Below are 22,447 nucleotides of genomic sequence, written 5' to 3' on the forward strand. Positions count from 1 at the left end.
CTCCTTTCTTTTATATTCTAATTTCTATTCTTTTTGCGCATTCGCCCGCACTCTAATACTGGATTATACGACATACACAATTTCAAAAAGAAATCCAAAAAATCACTTTCTGTGTGGGCGAATGTCGCCTTTATGATTTATGTCCTATACTCTACATTCTTTTATATCACCAACGCCGGACGTATCACCTTTCGCACAGTGTCATAATGCCAACAGTCTTACTCCCATCTTCTGCCGCTGCTTTTGCGCCGCGATCATCTCCCAATGTCGTGTTAAACACCAAGGTTGAGCCTTGGTTGACAGCCACCCTCAAGCGAGTTAACCGGGTCAAGCGTCCTTTGAATAATGTCACCCAGCATACCCGGTGTCTGACAGAAACACTCTCATCGAAAAATGCCATCTGGACCCTGTGTTCCATGATGTTCACCAAATTCCCCCAGTCAGAGTTAGAGAAGAATGAGAACCAGCTATGGGAAGCCCTGCACAACCACCAAATGATTCACATGGAGGCCTACGTTGTACACGTCGACATGGTCTCCCGTAACGAGGTGGCGTTCAAGTTGACTCCGGAAACCATCGAATCCCTGGTTGATTTCCATAAGGAGGTCTACTCGGTGGATGCCGCCGCCAATACATACAACTGGTCGGGGAAGCACGGTGAGCTGAAGAGGTTACAGGAGGAGTTTGTCCAAGCCGCCAACAAGTTCGTCTACCGCGCCAATGCCCAGGCGCTCGAGGGACTAGAAGAAGACGGTGCTGGAGAGCTACTGAGCGGTCGCAGCGAAGAAGCAAAGGCAGCCATCGGCAAACTCTTTGTCCCACTGGTTGCCCCTTCGCCACCAGTGATGGATGTCATGCGCCCAATGCCTATCTTGCCCAGTTCGACAGGTCCGGAAAACTGGTGGCAGAACCCGGTGCCCCAGCAAGCGCCACTCGAGTCGTGGAAAGTACTGTCGCCCAGCCCCAACCCGGCCACTACGGGTGATTCTAATCCGAATCTTTGGGCTAGTCTCAGTTTCAGTGATGCCCAACTTGCCTCACCGACCCCGTCTTACAGCCAACCCTTCACCCCCTCGCCGTTCCAGACCTACGACTGCTTGCCGACCACCTGCATGCCGACCACTTCGGCCGCTATCAGCCCGCCCTCGTTGCCGAGCACGTTCCCAAGCGTGTTCCCGAGTATGCTTGTGCAACCCTGCAGCACGGCTGTCAACATGGGTATGGGGGGGATTTAGCTGGGGCGAGTTTGCTCCGCTGCCGTATGGCACGATCGCCTAGCTCGGCTCTCCTGGGTAGACTCGGTGGATGTCGACCATTCCCGAGTCCAGGCTCCCCTAGTTTGAACAACGTGGGTTTGAGAAACGTGGATCGTTTCTTAGAAGTAGATGTGCGCGCAATTTTTCGGTTTCTTCATGGCACCACGACTCCTCGGCTCCCCCTCTCCTCTCTCGCCTGTCTCCCTACCGGGAACCCGATTCCAAGCGACGACAATTCGCATTCCTGACGGCGTTCTCTTCGATTTGACACTGTGCATCTGTGATACTCCCTCCTGCGTTTTGCATGATAACCAGAATTATCTTTTTTTTCTGCGCCTTGTTTTGATACTTTTGATGTTTGGTTCCAGCGTCAGCGATGTTTTCCCCTTATTTTCTCTTTTTACCTTTTGCATCAAGAAGCGGCGGGTCGGCTCTCTGTTATGTTTCGTTTCTTCTGTTATTCCCGCATATATGTCATGAAGACTGGTCTGCCTCGCGGCATGTGGAGGATATGAATTTGGACGTGGAATGTCCAACTTTATGGTTTCGATTCTTCTGTCGCAGCTCGTTGGAAAGGGAAGAAAGCACATTTGGGTTACTCGACTGGACTGGGTTCAGCGTGTGCCTTTATTTTCTTGCCTTTCTCACAAGGTCTATCCTTCTGGTACTGGGTACTGGACTGGCCAGTTCTCTTTATCGGAGAACTGGAGGAGAGCTTTATGCGACGGCGTCGCCTTCTTCTTTGCATCTGTGATGCTTGGTTGGAGGCACTTTTGGTCATCCTTGGTTCAAGGAGGTGAATATCAGCAACACGAGTGTGAGATATGATTGCCTCTACCCTTGTCAGACTCGAGCACATCCGCCTGTGGCAGATGCCGAGCGCGAAGGGCGATGCACTGAATTTCCTTCTTCGGTCTGTGACCTGGGGACCTTTCACATCCCGCCCCAAGCGACGAGTAGTCTGAATGGCAGTCATCTCCGTCCTCTGCGCTACGAACTCACCTCCAATGACCATAGTTGACAATGATAGATTCATCTCCTATCGTCCAGGCTGGGTTTTTAGAAATTCCTGGACAAGCTTGGTCTGTCGGTGGGTTCTTTCACTGGATGTAAGAGCCCTTCATTCTTTGTCCCGACGACGAGAATCGGATGCTCGATCTGATAGATACTTTCTTTTATGATCTGTCTGGTCGAGTGGGCTGGTCCCTTGCGCTGGCTGCTTCTTTTCTCCTGGTTTTTTTGTTGATCCATCAGCATCTCTGTCCAAATCTTGTATGTATCTCTTTAGCTTAGTTTTGAAAAGAGCATACACAACTTTTCCGTCTCAATTTGTCCTATAATTGGATATTCGTCATCCTGAGGAATTACAGTATAGGATATGGTCGCGATCTCCAAGGAGAAGAACACCCATCTCACAAAAGGAATCCAACTATAAATCCATGTTTGAAAGGTCATTTCAAGACAACATACAATGATGGTTACCTACCCCAGATGTATGACGTCAACCGCCAAGACAAGCCCAGGCTACATCATATCCAAGTCGATCGAGATGTTTCGTGTATTCAGTCACTCAACACCTGTACCTGCATCTAGTTTGGCTAGTTCTATCTGCTGTCTCTTTGCATTGTAATTTTGTTGCATTTATCTCATATCTGGGATTTACCATGCGCTTCATCAATTGATAACTTAAAGCCTTTATACAAACAGGTCCCTCTGAGCAAGCCACCTGAGCGTTATTAAAAACATTGCCGTCTTGAGAATTCCAGGGATTTTGGTGCCTACAGAAGGTGTCCGCCGCCACTTTCTCACATCCGTGGCCTGACTCCGGCATAGCCACGAGCTAACGACCCCCACTACACGAAACAACATCACTGCACTACCGAGACAACTTGGATTTTACAATATCACGGGAGACTTCAAAAATTTAGAATCGTCGTATCGCGCCTATGGCTTCCTTACACGAGGCCCTCCAATGCCTCAAACCGACGTCATGGGACGAAGTCCCCCCATGATCCCGACGAGCTCCGTGACTACGTGCGCGAAATCTTCCAAAAAAGCCGCCTCATAGCGGAGTCACTTCCAGACCCCCCAATCTCCGATAACGATGATTACCCCGAGTTAGATGACATGACAAATTCCTCCGCCCGACGAATAGCCCCATCATCTGCGCGAGTGGGAGAAACCGATCCAGAAATTACAGACCTACAAAAGGAATGGGGGAAACCACTTAAGATGGGTGGACCAAAGGACAATCCGTTAGATGTGACTGTGTGGAAGCTTTCCGCGAATGACGGCGGGGGCTCATGGTTCGGGCGACGAAGTGTGCATGAGGGCCTCCCATTTTTGCGGTGGAGGAAGAAGCTCTCAACTGAGTACGACGAAACACTCAAAGTAAATCGCAAGAAGATTGAGGAGGGGCAGACGCCTGACAAGAGTATCCGTGGGATCGGTGCCGAAGAAAAGATCGAGACTATTGAGGTCAAGGACCACGATGGTTCGGTTCTGGGCGATTTAATGGTTTACCACGTCTCGGCACAATTTCCCAAACCTACTGCTCCGCGCGATTTTGTGGAGTTGATCATCAACTCCGATTCTGGATTGCAGACTGGCGGAACTAAGCAGCCTGGGCGCAGTTGGATCATGATCTCTAAGCCGTGTGAACACCCAGACATCCGGCATAGACAGGGCTATACTCGCGGGCAGTATGAGTCTGTCGAGGTCATTCGGGAGATTCCTAAGAAACACGGCAATTGGACCAGCTCTTCTACCCAGGGGAGTAAGAGGAATAGTGTCTCTCCGTCCTCCAATCTGCAACGCCATGAGGGGTTACCTGAGCGGGACGAAGCTGGGGATGATGAAGACGAAGAAATGAATCCTGTTGAATGGATCATGGTCACCAGGAGTGACCCGGGCGGCAACATCCCGCGGTGGATGGTGGACAAGGGAACACCGCGAAGCGTGGGAGCGGACGCAGCTAAATTCATCAATTGGGCTCTTCAAGATGACAACCCGCCCAAGCAAGGAAGCACAGTTACGGAATCTGCAAATAACTTAGCAGGCGCCAAGGCTAAATTCGGGGAGTCTACGAATGAATACGACTCTGACCAGGCAGACGACTCAGATACGGATTACGAATCACTCGACAGCGACGGCGAGCATTCGCATCATGGCCTGATTGCCAGTGTCACCGGCTTGCTCAATACTGGGCTGGAACGGTTCGCACCACAAGTTCTAGGCTATGGCGCCCACACCAAGGTATCCAGTGATCTCCCAGCCGGGGACGAGGTTTCCTACATTGATGCAGATGGCATAGCCCACCTAAGCCCAGAAAGTGTTCAACAAAATAAAACAGCGCTGGACGCCGAATCATCAAGATCCCGCGAGCAGGATCATGCTTCAATTTCCTCGGCCAATTCCGAGCATGAAACTGCCGTCGACGAGGCAGCACACAACAACATGTCTACGGAGGAACTGAATCAAATGACAAAGAATGGCAAGCTCACTTCCCACGAGAAAGAGCTCGCAAAGCTAGCCATCCGCAAACGCGAGGTCGAAAGCAAGCTAGAGGAAGTCCGCGCCGAACTAGACAAGTTTCAGATCCCGTCGCAACCGCCAAGTGTCTCAGGGACCCCAGTAAAGGGCATCAGCGAGGCCGACAGCGACACCAACGGGATGCGCAAGCGTGCGGCGACGAATAGGTCTTCCGGGTCCGCCAACGCTCGCACACAGCAGAGCCAAAGCCAACCACAGGGCGAGGTCAATAATGAAGACCAGTCATCTTCTGCGCAGACGGCAACCCCCGATCCGCCATCGTATCTCCCCAAAGCAGCCTCTCAATTTCTCAATGGAGAGTCTAAGCTGCTTAAGCAGCTGCGCAAGATTGAGGCTAGCCAGTTGAAGATTACATCGAAAATTCAAGCGAGAAAGCGAAAGGATGAGGAGCGCTCGAAGAAGTCCAAGTCCAAGAACAAGTCTGAGGTTGATAGCTTGAAGCAGGAGGTATATGATCTCAAGAAAGAGGTCAAGCAGCTTCGCTCAGAGCGCCAGAAATGGGTCGATCTTGTTTCTTCATTGCAGGCGGAGAATACGAGGCTGGCGGCGAAGTCGGGTGCTTAATTGGTAGGTAGACCATAATTATATGACTTTGTACATACTGCATGGCTTGTTTTCTCGCCTCCATGTGTGGATATGTGGTTTTGATGGAATCTGAAACTACATACTTTTTCCTGTGTCTATTACTACATCTGCCTGCTGGGAATAGATTTTAATATCGGATGTCTTCATCTTTCAACAGTTATGGTTGGATTGTAATATCACAGACCAAGACCAATCAAGTAAAATATTGCTGTGGAGCGGCTTCTCCCATTCATTGGGTACAGTTGAGGAACTGAGGCAATAGCAGGCCACCCAGGTCATGATGCTTGTTAGGCACTTGCAGACAGACTGCTGTTGAGTGTATAGTCTCATGTGGTAGACATGGTAAATCACAAATTGTCTCGCTCACTGACAAGAATTGAAGGATTCTTGAAGTTCCAAAACATGGCAATCCCTAGGGGATATCAACCCCCACAGAGAGGGATCTATCGGCCTTGTTCATAGAGCGTTTCGTATGTCGAGTTGACATCATTCCACGCCGAGAAATCGGGGGCGATCTCGAGAAAATGGGTCTTCGGCAATTTCAAAACCGGTACACAGAGGGGATTATCTCATGTAAACGAAGTTGCTGAGCTAGGCTATGGGTGGTCGGAGGATCGAAGGATCGAAGGATCTGCCTTTCCGGATGGAAAGAAAGGACGGAACAAGGGGTATCGAGGAAATCAAGAATAAGCCACACGGCGTGATTTTATTCTTGAGTCTGGACCATTGAAGAGCGCATGTTAGCCAACCCATCTTTGTATTATGTTGAGCAATTCTGCAAGACACCACATACCTCTGGTGGATTACCAGCACCTCTGACCATTTTCTCCAGCATCATTGTGCGCACCTTCTCCTTTGGTTCGCCCATGCCGACAGCCATGTATGACAGCAGGGGCGGGTGACCGACGTAGGAGGAGTAGCTGTCACGGAGGATGTTGGACGTCCATTCGTACTTGGTGGTATCGGCATGTCCGGTACCGATGTAACGGGCCTGGAGAGCCTCAAGGTTCTGGATGGTGCGGAGCTTGTCGGCCATGGTGGATAGTTGAGACGTTGACGTTGGTTGGATTGAGTAGTAGGAGGATGGCGTGAAGCTTGGTAGAAAGAGAACCATCCGTGCCTCAGGCATAGTTATACCAACTCACGTGATCATATGGGCATCTTGAGATTCTTCGACCCTGACTTTGCCTTGAATATAGAATTTGGTTATTTAGGAAATTGCCACTCAGGCTATGATTATATCCAATGTCTGGTGATACATCTAGTTTTTCGTTATCGTCCCGGATAGCATCACTGGTTCACTCACATTTCGATGCTCTGCCAACGCGCAGTAAACCAACCATATTTCCAGATGGGTCGAGAGAATGGATTCCAATGACTGGTATTGTGGCTGTCAAAGGTATGTTATTTACTCAATTATTTATCGAGTTATCATCCCTCGTCCATGTATGTACGGTCAAGGGGAGGGGTCCATTCTTTACTCTTTACTTAGGTCTTTCCTTTGATTTGATGTCACTCGACGTTCTATAGTAACATTGTTGTCTTCTCGCTTATAGGAGAAAACACACCTTCAGAAAGTCTGACCTGCATCTCTGTCACGTAAGTGGGCTTTCCCACTTAAGCAAGTCTGAACGTTCAAAAAAAACTGATACCTATGTAGGAGCGGTGCAAAGTGCTTGTCGGCATCTCATATCCCACGCTGCAGGGGTCTTGTATTACATGACTGCCATGCCGAGATATTGGCCATCCGAGCATTCAATTATTGGCTTTTGACAGAATGCAACAGTGTCCTATCCCGGGAAAAGCAATTACCGAATGGCCATGATCCTTCTACCGATAATCAAAAAGTTTCAGATTCTCCATTCATACAAAGGAGAAAGATTGGAGAGGATAAAGATAGTAACGGTACACCACCCACAGAATGGCCGCCTTTTGAGCTTCGGCCTGATATCAAGATTTACATGTATTGCACATGTGCTCCTTGCGGCGACGCAAGCATGGAGCTCTGCATGGCAGCCCAAGAAGATGCCACACCGTGGGAAGTCATACAAGAAGAAGGCCCTTCGCCGAAAACCCAAGATGCAGATGACCCAGGTACCGAGACCCTTCTAGATGGCCGGGCCCACTTCTCTCTTCTCGGGGTCGTGCGTCGAAAGCCAGCGCGCATGGACGCCGAGTCTACGCGCAGCAAGTCCTGCTCAGACAAGCTTGCATTGCGGCAAGTCTCATCCTTGCTGTCCTGTAACACCAGTCGGCTCATTGCCCCCTCCGAAAACGCCTATCTGGCCGGTCTGGTTCTTCCTGAGGACGAAATCAGCCAAGTTGGCTGTGACCGCTCCTTTGGCGAGAATGGCCGAATGCAGGCTTTGCGTGGGCGATATTGGCCAAATGAGACGAAGTCTGAAGAAAGCACACTAGGGTATCGATTCCGGCCATTCCAGGTTCTTTCGGTGCCGAGTGAAGAGGTGGCGGCGCTTTGGCCTTTTGCAAAGCCGAAGTCTGTGCCTTGTCCTGCAATTTCTTCGGGCCAAGAAGGAGACCCTTCGGTGTCTGGTGTAAAATCTAAAAAGTCCAGGCCAGGGAATGTGAGTGCCGTTTGGATATTGGCTCCCTCGTATCATTACCCATCGGCAATGACTATGGATACCGGCAGCAAGACAGTGCCAACTCTTTGCCGTTCCAAAACCGGCTTGTATGAGACCATCATCAACGGAGTGAAGCAAGGAAACCGGGCATCCTCACCTGGTTCCCGTGGGGCCTCGTCTCTATCCCGAGCTAAGCTTTGGGCTCTTTTTCGCGAAATTGCCCCTGCATTGGTTCCACGTACCTGTCAAACCAATGTCTCCCCAGCCGGATCGCTGTTGCATGCTTCAGAGACTGGAGATCCGCACGTCGATATAGTTCAGCAACGTGTGCCAGATATAACCACCTACCAGGATTTCAAAAATCCTACCAGATTAGGAGATCCATTGCAAATCCGTATGCAGGCCATCAGGGATGCGAAACTGGTTCTCAAGGGATGGACGCCCAATGCAGGAGATGAATCTTGGGGCTTGGATGTTTTGGTTGATCCCAAAAAGCGAAAGCGTTGATTGTGTCCAGAGGATGCAAGGTTGCAGAAGATTACGCTGGGCCATGCGTAGGTAGTAACCCCGTCGTGTTCCCCATTCAAGATACCATAAAATATAATATACTTGGTGTCTGGACAAAAGGAGGCTTGGTTTAAAAAGTATCTTGGCTATCAAAGAGAGGGACTGGTTTGCTGTTCCTTGTTGAATCAGCTCTTTATAGGCGTCAAACAAACTGCAGCCTAATCAATCACTGAGAGAGCGGAGTCCAACAGAATGTCAACAATGGCATGCCTCAGGAATTTACTCGGGTGTCTGATTGTCAGATCTTCTTGCTCTTCTCACCACTCTCTTTCCTCCCCCTGCTTTCTGGTCCCCAGTCTCATCAACCTACGACTTCACACCTCAGGTCTCAACTCCAGTGGGCAACAATCGATGCGATATTCCGCTTCTTCAACGCATCTTTGATTGCAGCCGCCAGCTTTGTCTTCAAGATGGCTCTGAAGTCTCCAGCCGAGTGCGCAAATTGTGGGACAGTAACTAAGACAATGTGTTCGCGCTGCTCGCATGCACCCGAATACCAAAGCGGCGATTCTCGAGTTTTTTTTTAACTGCAGCCGCGAGTGTCAGGTAATGGACTGGCCGAACCACAAAGACTACTGCAAGAACATGCAGCAACGGAAGATACTGCTGCGAGCTGCCCAGGTACTGAAGGCAGCCATGTTGGCATACAGGGAGATTGTATACGACGTGGACCTAACTAAGATCGAGTACCGAGATGGAGTCCTCTATCTCCACCAAATTCAAAGACCGGTTTCATCCCAATCCAAACGCGGTCCCTTCCCAAACCACATGACCGACAACATCGAGCACAAGGAAGCGGCTCTCGTCAAAAGCCAATCCACAGCAGCCATAGCGCTCTTGGGCCCCTTGACCAGAAGACTTCTTCGAGGTAAAGAGCTTTATAGTCCCCATGTACCGAAGCGAGTTGTGGCTAAAGCAAAGCAGGTGTACCATTGAAAATTGAGAGCATGGTCGTCAATATCGGAAAACCACGGGTTCCAACTAGGCTCGTTCCCGGTCCTGACTTGCACGGAGGTCCACACACGGTGTTGAAAATAGGAACCGAGAGCAACGAAACATGGATCATCGATACAACAGGCTGCCAGTATGGATTCCGAGATGTGTTTATTCCATTTGGAAAGTATTTTCTTGACAACAAATGCCGGATATTGAATGGACCCCGGATTTACGACACATACGAGATGAACGACTTGGACTACTTGTCAACTCTTCATGTCTTCTACAAAACAAAAGCGCAACGTCAGGATATGCGACTAAAACGACTGACCCGTCACCATTTTGCCGTCTTCGTTTATCTGAGTGTTCACGATAACTTCCTTGTGGGGTCCGATGCCGACTACAAACGAAAAATCGGTCACTTCGTCAATGAGCTCAAGACTCACATGGTTGATTCTATAAGGAAAGTAGGTGACGATTTTGAAGATTCTGAAGATGATTGAAGAGCTCATAACCCGATGTATTTGTTCATTTAGTTAATCTCAGACCCGGTCTGATACCGGAAATTCGCGTGACTATAAAAGTACCATAGTAAATGTTTCGACCGCACCTCAATACCAAGACTATGTCTATCTCCTTTGGGTGTTTCTTATACTCCTTCTCCTTCTATAGAGTCCCATACTCTTCTTACATTAGCAATTATTCTTCGCACTATCCACCACCAACTCAGACTACAGTTTAAGTACTTGTTGGATATAGGTAGGTCACACCTAACCTTTAAATCGGCTTAAGGCGCATTCAGTTAACACACCCTGCCTGATCTACCAAGTACATCACTTGTGTTGCATTATCCGTATATAGCAATATGGAGTCTGAAGACCGGGACAGCTCCAGCACTCACACTCCCAAAGTCAGCAAGGCGAGGCAGTCGATAGAGAAATGTATGGTTCAGTTTGTGACCACCTTGATCGTCGAGACTTTTGAACACATCTTCTTTACACAGGTTGATAATCATTATGTCCTTCATCCCAAGTTATACTTCTCATTTTATTGGTTATCTAATTTTCTATACGAGAAGTATAGGGGAGGGTATGTAGATATATCATATTTCGAAAATATACCTCAAGGGGTCCTCTTTACTTTCGTATGATAACTTGGGAACCCTGTTGGAGACAACTGGCAGCGAAGTATCAATTAGTACATCAGTCTCACTTTGGCTTCCAACGTTACTTCAATTCTAGAATGCGATGTGAGTTCTGAAGCACAACTGAAAAGTCTCTCTTTGCACGAAGTTGTAGGTAGACTTTGTATTTACCATCTTGTCTTGTCAAATTCTCCTACAACAGCAATAGTAACAGTGACCAACTTTACTGTAATCCAAAGAGTGCAAGACTCCTGTGAAAGCTTTTTGCAGGTCGAAACATTAGTGATGATTAATATACAAAAAAATAAGGCATAAAAAAGTAAATCCAAAGGGATGTGAAAGAAGTTCTTGATGGAAATCTCTCAGTAGATCCCAGGGATGATGCGGCTGCGGACGATGGAGGTATAACGCTTCCAGTCAGCGCCATACTTCTTCTCGCACTTCTCCTCATCACGCATCTCACGGTGGATCAACAAGATACCAAAGTAGAGCATGTAGAAGTAAGTGAAGATCATACCCCAGCCACGGACTTCTGGGGTCTGCACGGCTTGCTTCTGGACAACGCCACTGGCTGGGTTGATGCTCTCAATGAGAACATATCCCGCGACACCAGTTGGCAGACAGTAGGCCCACGACATGGTCCAGTCGCCCAGGTAGTTGATGTGACGCGCGAGACCCCACCAGCCGGATATCATCAGTTTGGATCCAGCGGCAGTTTCGATGTACTTGATGTTCTTCACACGGGGGTCATTTGGATCCGTGCGGAAACGGTTCTTCTGGTTATTGGCGCCGCGGAAGATCAAATATCCAACGGTTGTGATACCCAGAACAACAGCCATACCGCTCAGGCCAAGCTCGTAAGGGAAGACAGAGAGATACCGGGTCTGGATACTGTACACATGAGGCACCCAAACCACGTCACCGAAAGACAACATGAATCCGAATCCGTCCATGATTACATCCATGGTGGTCATGATTGCTGGCTCCATGTATAGCGCATCCAGGATGTAGAATGCCTGGAAGACAGTGACCAGCACGATCGAGTCAGTGATGTAGCCATAGGTTCGGTACTGGTGGGCCACATTGGACAGGTTCAGGAATTGTCCACCCAAGCAAGCCTGGTCTCATCTCCATAAACACCTTGATATCGATGGTGCGCGATGCCTCGCTGACAAATGGAATGGGCAGGCGAACACGGGGGTTGAGTTCACGGCCGATGAAGAAGTCGTAGAGCATGTTGCCCGTATGGCCGCCAGGTGCCAGCTGTCGTAGGCTTGGAGTTGCCTGGCCCGGGGCTGGAACTGTGAAGCTCTTCATGTAGACAAACAGCGCGATAAAAGAAGAGATCAGTATGTTTGCTGTAATGACCTGAACGTAGTTGTCCCATAGGAATGTCCACACCACAAAGTCGGCTCCATAGAGATAGGTGCCCCCGGCGAGGCCCGAGAGAATAATGATGGCAGAGGGGAATGCTGTTTAATGCGCCGAGTCAGATAACAAATTCTTATAGTTGAATGCGATGTGCGAGAGAAAGGGCTGTCATTGCCATACCATTGAATTTGTACTTCAGCCGTCCTCCGCAGGCCAGCACAACACCGTCTGCCTCCTGACCGGGAAGGAAGACCTGCAAGAACAGGCTGAAGGCATAGTAGCTCAGTGTCCACAGTGTAACATTGGTGTCATAAAGCGCCGTGACTCCCTGCTCTGGCCAACCCACTTCACGCTTCAATTGCTCGAGCGACAAAGTTGAGGGGTTCAGCAACGATGGTGCAGGACAACCAGAGACGTCGTTGCAGACAAAGGTGAAGACATAGATCAGGATCGGCAGTCCAAACACGATACCGAAAGCACCTAGTCTATTGCAAATGTCAGCTTAGCTTAGCTCGAAGGTGGAAATACATACGGTCCACCAAACTCATAACCGCGTTTCTCCGGCACTGGCTGCACGGGTATTTTTTTGGAATCCTTTTCAGCCATGTTGAAGTAAGGAGCCAATGGATAGACAAGGAAATAATCCAGGGACTACCCGTGGGGGAGTAGATCCTTAAATAAGTGCCTGGTGCCTTAGAATAATCGCGTACGACGTCGGATGGTGGGTGTTCCGCGAGATTTGCTCCACCCCCAGTCACACCTGTGGGCAAGTGATGCTACGTAAGCCTCTCCTCAGCCCTGCAGTAACCAACATACCCCATACACTTACCTATCTCCTTCACACCAATTCATGAAGGTCATTTCTGTCATCTCTCAAATTATATCTCTTTCTCTAGCCTTCCCACATTCATTATCCCACCTGGGCATTTCATTTCTTTCCGCTCCGAGAGTGCCTTGGGTTGACCCCAACACAGCCCACCATGAAGCTCACTAGCTCCGCTCATTACTCTATTTTCCTTCTATCGTCAATCCTCGGATTATCTAGCGCATCATATCCTTCCCATTTGGTAGATGACGCTCCCTGTGTTGCTCGCTCCCCGACCACCGGGTTGTACTTTGACCTCAATGCGATCTCATTATCCCCGCCCGAAATGAAGGATGGCCACAAACTCTCGAAAGATGCGCGGGACAACAGCTGGTATGCCAAGGGTCATGACTACCCGGCCAATTTCACCATCAACATTTGCGCGCCAGTCATTGAGAACGTGACGGACGTGGTCGGGATAGAGTCGTCGCGGTGGAAGAATGTCAGTGCATATTACGAGCGGGATAATAAAAGATACTCCATAGGGTATGGCAGATCCCCTTCCCAACCGGTCGCACTTGTTAGATTCACTCCCTGTTTATTGTGCTAATGATTCTCGGTCATATATAGGCAACAAGCATCTGAACCTTTCTTCCGCGGCCGCAAACTTGTCCTCAATTATACCAATGGATCGCCTTGTCCGGACGCCTATAATATGGGCAGTTCCAATGTCTCTACGCGCACTAAATCGACTATCATGTCTTTCCTTTGCGACCGCGACGCTGCGCCAAATGTGGCCACACCTTCCTTCGTCGGCTCCATGGATGAATGCTCGTACTTCTTCGAAGTCCGCAGCTCGGCGGCATGTGGTGGTATCGCCGTGGATCCCAACGCTGGCGGTTTGGGACCGGGCGGCGTATTCGGTGTGATGTAAGCACCCCTTTCTGTCTGTTGGAGGAACACCCAATATAATCCATGCTGACCCTGTCCTCTAGTATGGTGATCGCCATCGCCGTATATCTGATTGGTGGCTGCGCGTACCAACGAACGGTCATGCATCAACGTGGCTGGCGCCAGTGCCCGAACTTCAGCCTGTGGGCTGGCGTTTTCGACTTTGTCAAAGTAAGTATCCTAGCATTGATTCCATGTTGGCCTCGTCGCAGATACAGATATGGCAAGTTTGTGTCACATAAGTTCCGGGATTCAAATGGGGCAGCACTACCTGTTTCAAGGTTGGATTGAGTTCGCTCTAGCTGCTCTGGAGACCAATCGCTTCAGGGAAGACAGTTGCGTTGGCCTGTTCCATTGATTTCCTTGTTTCTTGTCGGGCGTAAATCATTCCTTTTTGCACCTTTCCTTTGAATTTGACTCTTTGGGTATTTCGGCCGCCTGTGTTGACCACGGCGTGTACATTTTCATATGCTTGACAAGATGTCTTGATTTGTGCAAGTGGACTGTCCCTCGGGTACTTCTCAATGGACCTGTCATTTTATCTTTGGCATCCCTGGGTAGGAGACAGGCTCTTGCATAGTCACTGTCTCTCTTATTTCATTAGAATGGATCGCGTGTTCTACTGCGTGTACTTTGTACTTAAATGATCGATTGCAGTTGCGGGCCTCATTGTTCGGAACATGACGCTGACCACTTCTTCCTTTCTGCACCAACAGGACATGTTCGTGATTATCTTTTCTTCGCTGGGAAACCTTTTCCATTGCAAGCGATCCCCCGCGGGCAGTGGCTACACCCGTGCGGACTCGAATGGCCGTGGCGGTTTCATCGGCGCCATTGGAGGGCGGGGAGCACGCGGTCAGGGACGTGACGTTGATGCTGAGAACAGGCTCATAGATCAACTAGATGAAGAGTGGGATGATTAACCCTGGAATGGATGGTTTTCCTCGTCTTATAGCGACTTGTGTTTCCTATACCCTTTCCCTACACTCCTTATCGCAACTATGGCCACATTTTCTTTCTCGGATTCAAACAATAAATTCCGAGACCTTTCTTCTTGTCTGGTTATCTGTAACGCAAATATGTTCTATGTTATCCACGGACAGTTTGTAGTCATTGCCTACCTTGGCTGTTGATATATATATCATACTGGAGCCATATACCATCTCAACTTGTTCATATTGATATACAAAGTTGTCCAAATGTGAGCAGAATCAGTACTAAATTACGAATTAAGCCGTTCACTGTATATCTACCCATTTCAATTGCGCGTACCTATTCTGTACTTCATCCTATTTCGATGTGGATGGTCGACATCAGCGTCTAGGGAACATAGTCTCCACAACGCACGGTAAACCATACAACTAGCATCATTGGTCTAGTGGTAGAATTCGTCGTTGCCATCGACGAGGCCCGTGTTCGATTCACGGATGATGCACAATAATTTCTTTTTTTCGTATTCCAATTGCTAAATTCATTTTTTGGTCTAGGAAGAAGTCGATAGATTTCTTTCCTAGATCATCAGAATCTTTTACAAAATGCCCAACCCAAGAAAACCAAGCCATTAAATGTGGATTCTCTAGAAAAGGTAGATAAGAAGGGGATATACATTGGAGACGAGGCAAGAATATTTACACAAATCAACAGAATGGGGTGATAATATGAACAGCAGCGCGAAAGTAGCAGATCCCAATTCCAAAAGTCCGACTCCAACCTTTTACAATCATAGTAAAGAAAACTCAAACACCACGTAGCAGTCATTGTGAGAGTGTCAGATAATACCTGGCCTGATCACGGCCGTGAGGCTTTCATGTTTGAACCAGTCAAACCAAGATCATATGCGCTTAAAGACATGCCCCCAGCACCCCCAAAGCCAGATATATCTACCGAAGGTACCCCGGATGGTGTACCGCCGCGATTGTTTCCCCCAGGTATGGGAGCAGGGGGTGGGGCTTGTGATGGTGGGTTCCCGCCGCCAACAGGGTCAAGATTGAACGGCAGGAACCACGCGCTGGGCTGGTAGAACTCGCCCATTCCAGCAGGGGCGCTTGGGTCCAGATGGCCGGTGAACAGTGATTGATCTGGATTTTGCGTTTCAACGCCATTGAGCGGTGGGATAGGAGGGTTGTTCGGGACGAATGAGGTGGGGTCGAATTCGGAAAATGAACCGTAGACGAATTGCCGGTCTAGTTGCGGTAATTGGTCTGGTGGGATACTGAAGTCGAACGGTGGTTGGCCGAAGGACATTGGCCGGGATTGTTGGAACATGGATGGCTGTGGGAATGCACTGCCCGGAATGCCCGGGGTGTTTCCCATGGGCACTTCCATCATTGACGGCGGTGAAGTCTGGTCCATACCTGGGGCTCCATCTGATAGCTTGCTGTTCTTGCGAGATCGCGATTTGCGGGGTTGACTTGGCTGTGGAGTAGGGGAGAGGCCGGCAAAGAAATCTTCCACGCTCTGGAGGTCGGGTTTCTGGCCCATGACCGCGTCTTCGCCCGTTTCTCTGTGTCGAGTATCTGGGTCCTCCCAATGCATTCTTGACACTCCATGCGGATACTTGTCAAACCAGTCACCATATTGGAACATGGGTGTTAGCGATGCGCCATTCTGAATAGCCACAGAGCCCTTGATAGCTGCATCGGCGAACTGCCGGTACCGATCCTTGGCACTCTCGACCATATAGTGGAACATGCCCCAATACTTTTTCATTTTATTGAGATAGCGGTACGTATGGCGGAGGTTTTCTTTTGACCGTGCCTCCAGCTGGACATTCTTCGAGAAGATCCCCCAGATGTGGACTGTACTCGCCGAGTAAGCGCAATACCCTGCAAAAGGAACAGTGAGGGGATAGGCTGAAGCTCGATCAAAAAGGACTGAAATGTGATGCGCTGCTTCTACCGCGGCTCGACCTGCATTACTGAGGAAGGCCTTGGGCATATCTCTTGGTGGACGGCCCCCCGGAGACAAGGGAATGGCGAACTGATTGAGAAACAGCATGTTTTGGTGTATGATGATGTGGAGGAAAATGAACTGATTTGCAATCTTCTCCGCTGCATGGATTTGAAGATTCTCGTAGGTGAATGTAAAAGGCCCCGGAAGAGACGCAGAGAACTCCTCAATCTGCCGCTTAAGCTGCATGTACCCTGACTCTGGATGCCAAAGTGGATGTGTGTCCTTTCTCTTTCCACCTAGATTTAGGTAGTCGACAATGCGCCCCCAAATGACGATAGCGCGAATAATGTACGCTGAAACACCCATGTTTTCTTTAGCATTAGATAATTGGCCTGAATCTTCGGGTACGGGATTAGGGATATCGCCGTCAAGATCTTCCGTTGGACCAGGAATCTCCATCTGAAAGTGAGGCTCCTTGATAGGGAGCTGTATTTGTAGGAATTTTTCATTCCCAATAGGCGGCCGTTGACTTCCGGAAGAGTTATACCGATCCATCAAGTAACATGCCCACATAGTCCGGCGCCGGATTTCTTGATCAGTGAAGCTCAACTGTGAGCCGTTGCCATTCTGCTGGCTGAGTAATGAATCCTGATCAAGCTCCTGATGGAGCTGCAACGCGTATGCCATCCGTAATGCTTGACCTCCAAAAGACCAACTTCGTCCACCATGACAGGTTCCAAACTCATGAAGACCAAGAAGTAAGAAAACCGTAAGAATGGTAATGTTCGGCTCGTCATGCCGGCTCAGAGCGATGGCCGCAGCGGGATTAGCCCAGTTTTCTCCACGTAAGAATGGCGGGTCAGAGTTGAGCTGAGGGTGTGTAGAGAAACGTGCGGATACGGCACAGACCGCAAGAATTAGGACAGGGGGAATTGTGCCTGCTTTAAGTCGCCGCATAAAGCTGGGTTTGTGTAATAAGAGGTATGACTGCCCATAGACACAATCAAAGAACACCTCCGCAAGATGCTCCTGAATCTCCAATGAGGGTAAAAACTCGGCTCCTTCGGTGAGAAGCCCAGTCCCATCGGTGGATTTGCCTTCGCGATTCATAGGGAACGTCTCGTGTGGCGGGCGGGCGTTCCCACGGGTCCATTCATCCATTTCTGCCGCAAATGCCTCCTCCGCGCTTCGTTTCTTCTGCGCCTTTGACGGCTGAACAGAGGCGGAAGGCTTGACAACCGATCTTCCAATAGAGAGCATATCCCTCGTCTCCTCCTTGGGTATTGTCTTGATTACGCGATCTTCCATCCTTTTCAGTCGCTTGTCCAGCATAGCCATATAATCCGTGCGCGGCGCCGCCTTCCGAGTAGTAACTTTATACACGCACGGAATTCTCGAGCGCGTACAATGTTTGCAGGCAGGCTTCTCGCCCGAGCAACGGATTTTCTTGCGGCGGCATGCGATGCATGCCAGCGGCAGGCGCTTCCGCTCCTTCCCGGCCTTCGTCTTCATCTCACTCCAAGCCGGTTTATCTTCGTCGTTTATATGTTCAAAATTGGACGGGCCATTGCCAGTGTCGTCTCGTTGGTCTAGCGTGCCGTTGTCCGGGCCTAGCGCGGGGTCGACTGCTTGTGTGCTACCGGGGTCACGGGAACTCGCATGGCTTTGGGTATCGAAGTCTTCGAGAGCTGCTGCTGCCTTCTCCTGGCCTAGGTCAAAGCTGACACCAGGGGTTTTTGATGGCGATTTGTCGGAATCGCGTTGGATCATGACGGGTGCGGATACCCCAGGACCCAGGCCCGAAGCATCCTTCGGCACGGTCGGGAACAAAAGAAGACGCTTCCGAGATGGAGCGCGAGTTCGTCCAGGGGAAGTAAATTTTGAGTGGAATTTGAAGAGCGAGTAAGCGGAAGGAGAGCCGGAATTGAGAAAGTGAAGTTGCCCCGAATATGGGGAAAGGTTCAGCGGCGAATCGCGGCTTGGCAAATACTTCGGCCATTGGCGGCGCCGATATTACGGAGGCTCAACCACAATCTTTCTATATTGGAGAATGAAGAATCAATGAAGTATACTGTAGCTCAGAGGTTTGAAGCAGAGGAAAGTACACGCGCAATCGGTTTGAGGTTATATGTCGGATCTGGAGTCCAAGGAGTAGGAATATATTTCGCAACCCAACTCCACTCGAGTCATGAATATCAAAACTGGCTCCAGACTATTACTATCCGCATGCATACGTATGTATACTGATAGTATAATGTCCGGCTCCCTCAGGAACGGACCCGAACGCCTAGGACAGTAGGACAGTAGGACAGCCGGATTGGCAGCTGGGCTGGCGCACCGGAAGCTTTACGAAGGACTAGGACTACCTAGGTAGCATGCAGCTACGCCGTATGTGTCAGGGGGATCCTTATTGAGTGGCCAACAAAAATAAATATTCATTAATCATCTTGAGTGCATTACAGAAGCAGACCTTGTTTTTCCTTAAACTACATGTAGCCATCTCTAAATACCACCTAGCGATAGATAGGTTGAAGTCGTCTGATTTTTTTCTCAAGCACTCTCGCTATCATCATTGCACACGTCGAATTTCTGTATGCAGGCTATTCACTAGTTTGCACCACTGATCCTAGGTCGATTTAGGGCGTCCGACCTTCTGGCGCGGTGTTGCGAGCTCAAGCGAGTTCAGAATCTCGTCTCCAAGAACATAGATATTGTAGCTGGGAAAGACGAGCCACAACCCACTAACTAAAATTAGTTTTATGTTTCGTGTAAACATACACTTGAGAACTCACTTTGGGAGGATCCAGTAGAAGAAGAGAGCGAGCGGTTCGTTATGACCGATGTTCTCGAAGCCAGAGAAGAACTCGTTGAGCCCTATTTTTTGTGTTATAATCTGACACACAAAGCCCGGGAAATGGATATAGCTTACAGTAAAGGATAGTCTTGCTCAGGGTCATGACAGACGCGGTATAGGCGACCAGAAGCGCAGTCGCCCCAATGCGCCCAGCTACCACCTTGTCCCCCTTCAGCAACCAGGTGAATCCCTTGGAGGTCTTCCGCGATCCGCCACCTCTCCCAATCGTCGAACCATGGTGGTAGACAATCCAGAGGTAGTAGATGTAACCGATGGTCTCAAGGATATTGAGCATAGTCTGCGCAGCAGTGAAGCCATTATGCGCATTGAAGGCGGGCCATCCATAGATATAGTCGACCTTTCCGTACAGCGCGTAAGGGGTCCAGATGGGAGAGTGCAGCCTTCCACCCGGCATGCTATGTGGTCGTAACAAGACGTAGCCCGTGTCCCAGATCACCAAGGGAACTGAAAAGACGAGCCAGATTGTCAGCGCAGCGGCGGGCGTATGGGTCCATTTGCGCGAATTGGCGCTGGTGGTAGCTGGAGGTAACTTGGCCAGCTCTTTCACGGCCTCAGGTGAGGGGAATTCGCGGGGATGGTGTCGAGTGGAGACCATGGTGGAAGGGTCTGGGGTACAACAATGTGAGTAGAAGAGATTCAAATGCAATTTTGATGATATTTACTGTGAGAGGGAAGAAAAGGTCCAGGTAGAAACTACGAATCGCAGAGAGAATGCCAGGGGTTACAGCTCAGGCGCGACTGACGGCCAATGACGTCGAGGGTGATCGTTTGCCATCTGCATCCGATGGCTATTTGCCTCTCGCTCTCTCGCTTTCTTGTGGAACTGAGTTGGAAAACTGACTGAAGGTTTTATAAATTCCATGAATCCCTTCAAGATACCTAGGTAGGCTTAGTTGTGGGTGACATAGCGGGGTCTCGATATGCTCTGGTACTGTTCTAGGAACGTCCTTCCTGCTAAGGGCGATTATGTATCAAGCACACAACTATATACATGTATGTATCTATGTATCTATGTACATATATGTATAGATTTAGGGATAATTAAGGAGAATTTAATACGTATTCAAATAACGTTGCTCTATGAAATCGAATTAATGCTATATAATTCGGTTCTAAAGCAAAGTGCACGTGACCGTGAAATAACAGCCATAAAATTCAGGCAACAAAGCGATTTTCTCCGAACTCGAAATTTTAAGGAGGCAATGTCAAACTGTCTGCCACCACACCTGTCATACCACAACTCATTCCAATGAATGCTTTGTGTGACAAGTTTGACTGATAGGGAGCCCAGTCATGCTCTACATTGGGTCAGCAACCGATGGATTCAACGAAAGACCAGAAGGTCAGTCGCATCTGTTCAAGTAGTTGGAGCCAACATGAAACCTAACTGGGCATAGAAGGATGCGGAGCGACTCGCGCGGGTTCGTGAGAACCAGCGCAAGAGTCGAGCCCGGAAGCAGGAGTACGTGAATGAGTTAGAGCAGCGTCTAGCAGTGTATAAAGAACAAGCCCACCAGAAAGACATCGAGCACCGCCTGGCAACGCAAAAGGTCGAAGCTGAAAATCGGCATTTGAGAGCTCTTCTGGGATCACTGGGAGTTTCGAGTGCTTCTGTCCAGCAGTATCTGCAGGAAGCGGACACGGGAGCAAACATCAACCGGAAGGTTGCTATTCCCGCCATTCAGCGAGTAGAAGGAGAGAACCCTCTGTCCCTATCGCGCCGGGATGCTCGCAGATCAAACTTGTCAATGGCAGTACCTCGCGTCTACAAAGAGGAACCGGAGACAACTGAGCCAGCAGCAGCAGTCAGTAGTGCATGTTCCTCGACAGTGGCGCAACCAACGGATCAGCCAGAAGCTGTCAGGAGTGCATGTTCCTCGACAGTGGTGCAACCAACGGATCAGCCAGAGGTAGCCAGGAGTGTATGTGCCTCGACAATGGTACAATCGACAGAACAGCGAGAAGCAGTTAGGAGTGCATGTGCCCCGGCAGTGGTGCAACCAACAGATCAGCCACCAAAGCAAACGCCACAAGAAGAAGATCCGGCTTTATGTGGATGCCGATCCGACAGGGAGAACCCGGAAACGGTATCTGATGAAGACGTGCTCAATTCGACGCTGTGTGCCATTGCAGAAGAAATGATCAACCAGTACAACACCAAAGGAGTTGACGTTGATGAGATCCGACGAAGAATTTGGTCTGGGTTCCGAGCAGGTGCAAATGGCACAGGCTGCAGAGTTCAAAATCACATTTTGTTCCAAGTGCTAGATGATATCAGCAGTGATGTTTGACTTTGGCATTGGGTTGGATTCCACAGCCATTTGAGATATTAGTATTTGAATGAATCTGCTAGTTCCAGCTCTGTCTTTGAATTTGAGCAAGGCGATGAAGATTGGGGACTACAGTTGTTAGCAAGAATCTCTTTCGGCCCTATCATTTTGTCATCTGCAGCAGTGAGCACAAGTTTGGTCCAGATCCCGGCAACGACTACTAGCGACTACTAGAACAGCTGCTTTGTTCCGCAGCACGGCTCCTCCGCCTCGGATCCCGAATAGGACGATTTTATGTGAAATTCCCGCCCAATATGTGGGACCACTCTATGCCGACAAGCCCGTGTAGGATATTTTTCCGGCCCGACCTCACGCCTAGACGGTAAAATGGCAACAATAACCAGACTTGCAGGCCTACGACATAAATGCGAGATTAAGGAGAGCCACGTTTCGCGAGCAACTCATAGCCATGGCACTGGCTTTGCCAATGACAAAGATGCATGCTATATTTTCTGATGTAGCATCACAGCCCACTACTGAATCAATGAAAATCACACGGTTAAAGTCGCATGCACTTAAAAAAGCACAAGCCCATATCGCTAATATGCCAAACCAAATGGCACCCGCACGAGCCCCCGGACTGCCGAATCTCCGGCAG

The 22,447-nt window shown here is 49.4% G+C and overlaps 10 protein-coding genes across 10 annotated transcripts; 6 read left to right on the top strand and 4 right to left on the bottom strand.

Moving 5' to 3' along the window:
* Positions 1-206: 206 nt before the first annotated feature.
* On the top strand, positions 207-1,235 carry N7519_002528 (uncharacterized protein; the record flags this gene model as incomplete). Its single annotated transcript, XM_057289306.1, has 1 exon — positions 207-1,235. The coding sequence occupies one exon, from the start codon at positions 207-209 to the stop codon at positions 1,233-1,235; it is 1,029 nt and encodes a 342-aa protein (XP_057150508.1).
* A 1,492-nt stretch (positions 1,236-2,727) lies between these two features.
* N7519_002529 (uncharacterized protein) lies at positions 2,728-5,372 on the top strand (the record flags this gene model as incomplete). Its single annotated transcript, XM_057289307.1, has 2 exons — positions 2,728-2,835; positions 3,090-5,372. 2 exons carry the CDS (start codon positions 2,728-2,730, stop codon positions 5,370-5,372), a joined length of 2,391 nt encoding a protein of 796 aa, XP_057150509.1.
* A 727-nt stretch (positions 5,373-6,099) lies between these two features.
* On the bottom strand, positions 6,100-6,429 carry N7519_002530 (splicing factor 3B subunit 5 family protein; the record flags this gene model as incomplete). Its single annotated transcript, XM_057289308.1, has 2 exons — positions 6,100-6,111; positions 6,187-6,429. 2 exons carry the CDS (start codon positions 6,427-6,429, stop codon positions 6,100-6,102), a joined length of 255 nt encoding a protein of 84 aa, XP_057150510.1.
* Positions 6,430-6,638: 209 nt separating this feature from the next.
* Positions 6,639-8,485, top strand: N7519_002531 (tRNA-specific adenosine deaminase; the record flags this gene model as incomplete). Its single annotated transcript, XM_057289309.1, has 3 exons — positions 6,639-6,792; positions 6,950-6,992; positions 7,054-8,485. 3 exons carry the CDS (start codon positions 6,639-6,641, stop codon positions 8,483-8,485), a joined length of 1,629 nt encoding a protein of 542 aa, XP_057150511.1.
* A 609-nt stretch (positions 8,486-9,094) lies between these two features.
* On the top strand, positions 9,095-9,984 carry N7519_002532 (uncharacterized protein; the record flags this gene model as incomplete). Its single annotated transcript, XM_057289310.1, has 2 exons — positions 9,095-9,413; positions 9,470-9,984. The coding sequence occupies 2 exons, from the start codon at positions 9,095-9,097 to the stop codon at positions 9,982-9,984; spliced, it is 834 nt and encodes a 277-aa protein (XP_057150512.1).
* A 1,003-nt stretch (positions 9,985-10,987) lies between these two features.
* erg24B (uncharacterized protein) lies at positions 10,988-12,602 on the bottom strand (the record flags this gene model as incomplete). The annotated part of the gene is made up of 4 exons (XM_057289311.1): positions 10,988-11,743; positions 11,766-12,097; positions 12,177-12,481; positions 12,529-12,602. The coding sequence occupies 4 exons, from the start codon at positions 12,600-12,602 to the stop codon at positions 10,988-10,990; spliced, it is 1,467 nt and encodes a 488-aa protein (XP_057150513.1).
* A 374-nt stretch (positions 12,603-12,976) lies between these two features.
* On the top strand, positions 12,977-14,675 carry N7519_002534 (uncharacterized protein; the record flags this gene model as incomplete). Its single annotated transcript, XM_057289312.1, has 4 exons — positions 12,977-13,347; positions 13,432-13,731; positions 13,797-13,923; positions 14,469-14,675. The coding sequence occupies 4 exons, from the start codon at positions 12,977-12,979 to the stop codon at positions 14,673-14,675; spliced, it is 1,005 nt and encodes a 334-aa protein (XP_057150514.1).
* Positions 14,676-15,540: 865 nt separating this feature from the next.
* Positions 15,541-18,414, bottom strand: N7519_002535 (putative C6 transcription factor; the record flags this gene model as incomplete). Its single annotated transcript, XM_057289313.1, has 1 exon — positions 15,541-18,414. One exon carries the CDS (start codon positions 18,412-18,414, stop codon positions 15,541-15,543), a length of 2,874 nt encoding a protein of 957 aa, XP_057150515.1.
* Positions 18,415-19,270: 856 nt separating this feature from the next.
* On the bottom strand, positions 19,271-20,114 carry N7519_002536 (uncharacterized protein; the record flags this gene model as incomplete). Its single annotated transcript, XM_057289314.1, has 3 exons — positions 19,271-19,385; positions 19,437-19,518; positions 19,574-20,114. The coding sequence occupies 3 exons, from the start codon at positions 20,112-20,114 to the stop codon at positions 19,271-19,273; spliced, it is 738 nt and encodes a 245-aa protein (XP_057150516.1).
* Positions 20,115-20,837: 723 nt separating this feature from the next.
* On the top strand, positions 20,838-21,810 carry N7519_002537 (bZIP transcription factor; the record flags this gene model as incomplete). Its single annotated transcript, XM_057289315.1, has 2 exons — positions 20,838-20,861; positions 20,917-21,810. The coding sequence occupies 2 exons, from the start codon at positions 20,838-20,840 to the stop codon at positions 21,808-21,810; spliced, it is 918 nt and encodes a 305-aa protein (XP_057150517.1).
* Positions 21,811-22,447: the final 637 nt, after the last annotated feature.

Source organism: Penicillium mononematosum (assembly GCF_028829835.1).
Source record: "Penicillium mononematosum strain IBT 11891 chromosome Unknown utg000002l:1.0-8112719.0:1.0-8118358.0, whole genome shotgun sequence".
Classification (NCBI taxonomy): domain Eukaryota; kingdom Fungi; phylum Ascomycota; class Eurotiomycetes; order Eurotiales; family Aspergillaceae; genus Penicillium; species Penicillium mononematosum.